This window comes from Epinephelus moara, chromosome 16, assembly GCF_006386435.1.
Source record: "Epinephelus moara isolate mb chromosome 16, YSFRI_EMoa_1.0, whole genome shotgun sequence".
Taxonomy (NCBI): domain Eukaryota; kingdom Metazoa; phylum Chordata; class Actinopteri; order Perciformes; family Serranidae; genus Epinephelus; species Epinephelus moara.
In genome coordinates, this window is record NC_065521.1 from 46,683,081 (window position 1) to 46,689,866 (window position 6,786).

Below are 6,786 nucleotides of genomic sequence, written 5' to 3' on the forward strand. Positions count from 1 at the left end.
AACTGTACATTTCCTGTGAAAACAGAAGTTTATTTTGAAAACAGACAATGCATGTAACAGGCTGAAGTTGACACGGCGTCCCAGAACGTCAACAACCAACACACCCAGGGTACCTTGGACGTCATATGTGGACGTGGAAAGTCCATGACCAAACGTGGACATGTGACGAGGTCACAGGGAGGATGATGATGATGTCAGCATGGCTGCAGCTTTCTGCAGACGTTCAATGTAGAAAGTACCCATTACATTTCTGATCAGATCTGAATCACGGAGCAGATACACAGATCATTTTACACTGTGAGGTCGGACATGTGGCCTTGGTGGAGTCTGAAGTTTGATACTGGGATCAAGGTGAGGCTGGGGACATGTGTTGTCCTTGTTGGACATGGCGTTTGGTCCTCGTCCTACTTCTCTTGTATTTCATGCCACAGTGGAAATTCTGACTCGATTCAGTCACCAAATATCATGAATCACTCACCGTGACCAGAAGTCAGATAAAACCCAGACCCAGAACATGTCTGAGAGGTCACTGGTCTGCATGTTGACTGACGATGTGACTGTTTCCTCCCTGCAGGTACGGTGACATGGTTCCCAACACCATAGCAGGGAAGATCTTCGGCTCCATCTGCTCTCTCAGCGGCGTGCTGGTGATCGCCCTGCCGGTGCCCGTCATCGTGTCCAACTTCAGCCGAATCTACCACCAGAACCAGAGAGCGGACAAGATGAGAGCGCAGCAGGTCGGTCTCTGTGTCTTACTCCTGCTTTATTCTACACCAGTTTGGACTGATGGCCTGTTAGAAAACTGCCACAGCTCTTCCTCCAGAGATCAGCAGTATTTTTACTTTATGCTATTTGACACTGAAATTAGCCGTAAGTGTCCGTCACGACAGACTGACTCAGGAGCTGTCACATCGCAGCTGAAGCTACACAGCACGATCACAAACTTCTGTCTGTTAGTGTGGAAGCCTCTGAGTTAAGTTTATCAGTTTGATTAAAAATCAAATGACTTATTTAACTAATGTGAAAATGGAAACATCAGTGAGCACGTTCACAGGACGGCAAACAGAATGAATACTTTATGTCGGCCCATTCACCAGAAGAAAATGGTGGCATTGCAAACCATGAATACATCTGTACGATTCATACGTATCGTATCACTGTTTCTGAAGGCCCTGTTCACGGGTCCCTCACGGTCCAATAGGGATGGACCCACATTTGGACCATGACCCACCAGCTGAGAACCACTGCATTGAAGGATACATTATTTGAGAATATTGCTAATTAATAAATGTGATATTTTACTTAAAGACAGAGAAGTTTCAGACTCAACTGTTTTTAGTCTTAGCAGATAAAAACAGAACCCTGTGGTTAATTAACTTAAACAGTTAATTTACTGCACACCTTTAAAATTAACACTTAATGTCTTTATTTTGTTTTCAATTAGCTCTAACGATCTGAGGGAAATTTTCCAAACGTGTTTCTCAACAAAGAAAACACAAAAAATAACCTGCTGTATGTTTGAACGATCCTTCTGACTGTTAAATGACATTTTCAGTCAGAGATACTTTTATTGATTTATTTCAGCTGCAGGTCGACCTGACGCTCCAGAAACATCTGAGAGACTCTGACTCTGCCCAGTCAGACCATTAAAGCTCACTGGTTTCTCCTCTTCTTCACCACACAGCAGATGAAGGCTGACGGGCTTCACTTTAACCTTAATGCTCCTGCACACTGTGTGTGTGTGTGTGTGTGTGTGTGTGTGTGTGTGAGACGGTGCTGACACTGCTGTTTCCCTGTGTGTTTCTGTCCGACAGAAAGTGCGTTTGGCTCGGATCCGCATGGCGAAGAAAGGAACAGCCAACGCCTTCCTCCAGTACAAAGAAGACCGAGCCCTCGGGGTGAGACACACACACACACACACACACACACACTGACAGTCGATAGTTTCTCACTATCGAGCAGGAAGGTGGATTACAGTCCAGTTAACTCAGACAGTGATGAAGAGATGGAGAAAGTGGAAGAAAGAAACAGAGCGAGGAGAAAAAAAGACGATTCAGACGAAGAGAAAGACGAGATGAAAGAGAGAGATATTTAAAGGCGGACTGTCGAGGGATGTTTACAGACGTCTGCTTGATTTGCTCTGGTCTGAATCAGAGGGAGAGTCGGTCCTAAATGCATCGATACAAACCGCATTAAAAAGCATTAAAGCAAAGACAGGAAGTAGGTCCTGACGACGCTTCAGTCTTTCAGTCCAGGTCAGACCTCGGTTCATTCTCCAGCACGCTGCCAGCAAATGTTGATGTCACTCATCTGACCTGGTCTCATGCTGAAGTCGTCAAAAAACGGCGCGTGGTTGGTGACTTCCGGCGCCAGACGCCAACAAAAAAAGACGTCCTTTCACATCGTCATGATACATGGCCAGTCACCGTTATTGTTTGACAGCACCTGGTGTGAAATGGAGACAGAGATTAGACACCAAGAACAGGAGAACAGAAACGAGACAGAGACAGACTCAGAGACAGGTCCAGAGACGGAGATAGAGACAGATGGAGACAGAGACAGGTCCAGAGACGGAGACAGATGGAGACAGAGACAGACTTAGAGACAGAGACAGGTCCAGAGACAGAGACGGATGAGGAGCTGCTGTCTCAGCAGTTTGGAGCTGAACCAACAAACAGCTCCATCAGAGTGTTTCCCAGCAGACACCTGGCAGCTCTCTGCTGATCAGAATACTCACATCTGATTGGCTGATCACGTGAGATGACTTAATGCATCCACATCACATCTGTGAGTTTCCTGGTCGCTGACACACGCTACAGACGCTGCAGAGGTTAAAATAGAAATCCTTAAATGTGTTAGTCGGAGGTCAGGGTCGAGCCGCCGGCGATGGAGAGCGACAGCAGGTTAACGAGGAGGGTGATGACATCCCCATGGATGGATTACTGAACCAGGCTGCCGGGCGCAGGCCCAGGGGCCCAAAGTTTCAGGGGCCCCCGAAGCTTCACCTGCAAGATGTCACTCAAATGAACACATGCCGATCAGGACTCAACATGACCACGAGGAGCCTGTTTACACCTGACGATAACGTGTGTAGGTGATCCAGACGGATGACTGCTGGATTTAAAGACGCATAATGAGGGTGAAGAGGAGACAAATGAGAGGGTACAGCAGAGGAGGAGGAGGAGGAGGAGGACGTATGAAATAAGAGGATGATGAAGAGGAGGAGAGCAGCAGTACAGAGTGAGGAGAGGAAGAGGAGGATTAGACTTCCTGTTATCTGTGGAGAAGATGGGAAACCAGCCTAATTTATTCTGAAACATATCAGTTATCAGTCAGAGAGATGAAGAGGAGGAAGAGGAGGAGAGACGACAGGAGAAGAAGAGATTAGTGAGGTGGTGAAGAAAAAGAGAGGAGGGATCAGATTAAAATGAGAGAAGATTATTAAATGTCTAACGGCCGTCAGTTCAGAGCTCTCGGGGGAGAAAAGATCAAGTCATAGTTTGAGTGAAGTTTAAATGTGGATCTGATCCTCAGATTCATCACAGAGTGTTTATCATCATTTATTTATTCTTTAAAGGTTAATAATGTTTGTCCTGATGGTGGCGCCAGAGGAACGATCTGGGCTCAGCTGCAACTCAGGAAAATGACGGACTTGAAGATAATCAGAAACTTGTCTGACCTTATTTGTTTTGGATGTCTGGCTGTAATAATTTGTATTACTAATTCATATATATATATATGTATATATGTGTGTGTGTGTGTGTGTGTGTGTGTGTGTGTGTGTGTGTGTGTGTGTGTGTGTGTGTGTGTGTTTAGGACCGGGACAGCGACAGCACGGCTCTGTGTGTAAAGAACAGATCAGCATTTGAGCATCAACACAACCACCTGCTGCACTGTCTGGAGAAGACCACGGTGAGTTCATCTCAGACAGATCTGAAGTTTATTTTTCCATCTGACAGAGTTTAAAGATTCTGTCAACACGTCTGTGACTCTGAACGCTGCCGTCACATAACCTCTGAATTTAACTCTGTTTCATGTGGAGACGAAGAGTTCATCACTGACGCTGACAAAACAGTCTTGTTAAAAGTTCCATTTATCGTCTGTTCTGGAGCTTTAATCATATCACATGATCCTCCTACACACATCTGTTCTCCTGTCTCTCCTCACAGAACCACGAGTTCACTAACGAGATGAACTACAGCGAGCTGTGTATGACCGAATCAGTGGGCTACAGGACCAGTCGCAGCACCTCCCTGTCCAGCCAGCAGGGGGCGCAGAATAACTCCACTGGCTGCTGCCCCCGCCGGGCCAGGAGGAGAGCCGCCATGCGACTGGCTAACTCCACGGTGTCCGTCAGTCGGGGGAGCGTCCAGGAGCTGGACACCCTGCACATCAAGACCACCTCCATACCGCCACAAACGTAAACAGAGATTATCATTACTGACGAATGATAAAAGAAACGTAACAATACACAACTTTAGACACACACACACACACAGCTGTAGAGGACATAAAGATACATTGCTGCACTGATAAACACACTGTGAAACACATCGGCTGTTGAGTCAATAGGTCAAACACAGAAGAGCAGAGGGCCAATAACAGAGCCCTGATGGACACCGTATTTTACTGCAGGAAATACAGATGTTTCATCACAAAAATACAATTAGTTCTTTAAAATAAGTAAACGACATGCACCAAGAACTTGTCTTTTATCCCAACGCCTCAAAACAGAGTTACAAAGGGTTCAGTGGTTGAAAACTTCCCCTATGAAATGAAACAACCCTTAAAGACCCCGATACGTCATCACTGTCATCATCTGTAGCATTTATACAAACAAACGTGACTCTTGTGGTGATGGTTTTATCACAGTAACATGTGCTGTTTATGTGATGGAGATAAAAAGCATGAATGCTGATGACACTTTTAGTTACACGCTTTTAATTGATGAAGTCATGAAATAAAAAAGAACACTGCTTCATTCCCAGGTCAGTAGCTGCTGCTCTGTAGGCTAACGTTAGCAACCTGTGCTCCCAAATGCTTCTCATTTATGCTCAGTGTTACAGACGGAGACAGAGACGAACGGAGCCTTCTGTTTTCTGAAAACTTACAGCTGCGGCAGCGTCCGCAATCATTTAAAGCAGAAACATCAGAGAGCTCGGACCTCCGTGTTTAACGATAAATCTTAAAATGTTACAGTTACGGCTGAAAGTGACAACAGAAATAAACAATGCTGATTTCAAACATCTCTGCAATTCAAATGAATTGCCAGTTGTCTACCTCAAAGTGTCAGTGGGACGTCATGGTGATTCGATCTGTGGTCTGTTTTTGCTGCCACAAGAGCCGATAAACTTTAGCTGTAAGCTAGCTAACAGTGCATGAAGTGATTTCATTTAAGCTTCAGGATAAACACGTATAATTTGCTCATGTTGCCACATCTTCAGTTCACGCAGACTTTCTCTCAGCGTGTGACGTGCTCAGTTTGTGTCTGTTCACACTCGTTCACGTCCTCCTCGTTCTTACTGACGGTGTTGTCTTTTCTTGTCTCTATGTTCTGTGGGTTTGTTTCTCTCCCCAGTCGTTCCAGTCTGAACGCCCAGATGGGTGACCTGAAGCTGAACTGCGGAGAACAAGATTTCACCGCTGCCATCATCAGCATCCCCACGCCGCCCGCCAACACGCCTGACGAGAGCCTCCCTCCATCGCCTGCCCCCATCCCCGGCATCCTGCGCAACACCCGGGCCACCGCCTACACCCATGACACCGTCAAAATCTCCTCCTTATAACCTCCGACCTCCTCCGCGACCTCCTCCTCGACACCCACCCTGCCGCCCCGTCAGCCAACCTCCCCATGAACTCTGAACTTCCTTTGAACTTCTGATCCTGAACCCAGGGCACTGCTCGCTGAGACTTTGGGGACAAACACGACTCAGGTGGAAACTTTGAGTACCGCTGGTTGTTTTCGCTTCCTGTCAACATCCTGTGAATTTACATGAGACGAACAGAGACGGAGACAAAAAGACTTTGAGAACAGGAGACAACACAAAGCAGCCGCTAAAATCAAAGGCAATGAATTCTGAAAAAATAACGATAATTATTCTCCTGAAGACGTTCCTAAGTCGTACGAACCCCCCCCCCCTGCATTTTAGCCCAACACGCACTTCTTCCTGCACAGTCCCCACCCTTTGAGTCTCATTGCACAAACCTGGGAGGGTTCATCCAGGACGACCATGGAGAAGACGCCAACACGTTCAGCATCCCAAGACCAGCTGACAGGTTGGATTTGATGGGTCCATTTTGCGTCCCCACAAAACATGATGCTTTATAAGAGGGAAACCAAATCACAGCCGTGGACGATGGTCCTATATTTTAGTCTAAACCCGGCGTGAGCAGCTTGAGAGGTCTTACTTTTAGCAAGAGACGCCGACTTGTTGATCAGAGGAACTGCCAACTGCCGCAGGATCATTCAGACACAGCTGATTTAATGTCAGACTCATCTGTGATGGAAAAAGACGTGACGGAGACGATCTGTAGACGACCAAACAACCCTCAGCGACTTCAGAAGCCGTGGCTACAAACCTTTGATTCTTCGGATGTTGGTTGTTGTGGGGAGTCGATACGGCTCAAACATGTGTACGGATTTGGATTTGGTTCAGATTTGGTTTCTTTTCTTTACAGACTGAGTGAACACGCTGCTCAGCTGTGTGAAGCGTTGGACGTATTTTACCTGAAACGTTAAAGGTTGTAGGTTTGAACCCCGACAGAGAGGATGAAGGATGAAACTGA

General features: G+C 46.5%; 1 protein-coding gene across 1 annotated transcript in view; it reads left to right on the forward strand.

Annotated features, from left to right (window-relative positions):
* kcnd1 (potassium voltage-gated channel, Shal-related subfamily, member 1) overlaps window positions 1-6,007 on the forward strand; it is a 96,488-nt gene extending 90,481 nt beyond the window's left edge. Inside the window, exons 5-9 of the mRNA XM_050064460.1 lie at window positions 575-737; window positions 1,815-1,898; window positions 3,817-3,912; window positions 4,170-4,420; window positions 5,579-6,007. Of these exons, the coding sequence (XP_049920417.1) occupies window positions 575-737; window positions 1,815-1,898; window positions 3,817-3,912; window positions 4,170-4,420; window positions 5,579-5,786 (802 nt within the window). The 3' untranslated portion in view covers window positions 5,787-6,007. The remainder of the gene's footprint in view (window positions 1-574; window positions 738-1,814; window positions 1,899-3,816; window positions 3,913-4,169; window positions 4,421-5,578) is intronic.
* The last annotated feature ends 779 nt before the right edge of the window (window positions 6,008-6,786 follow it).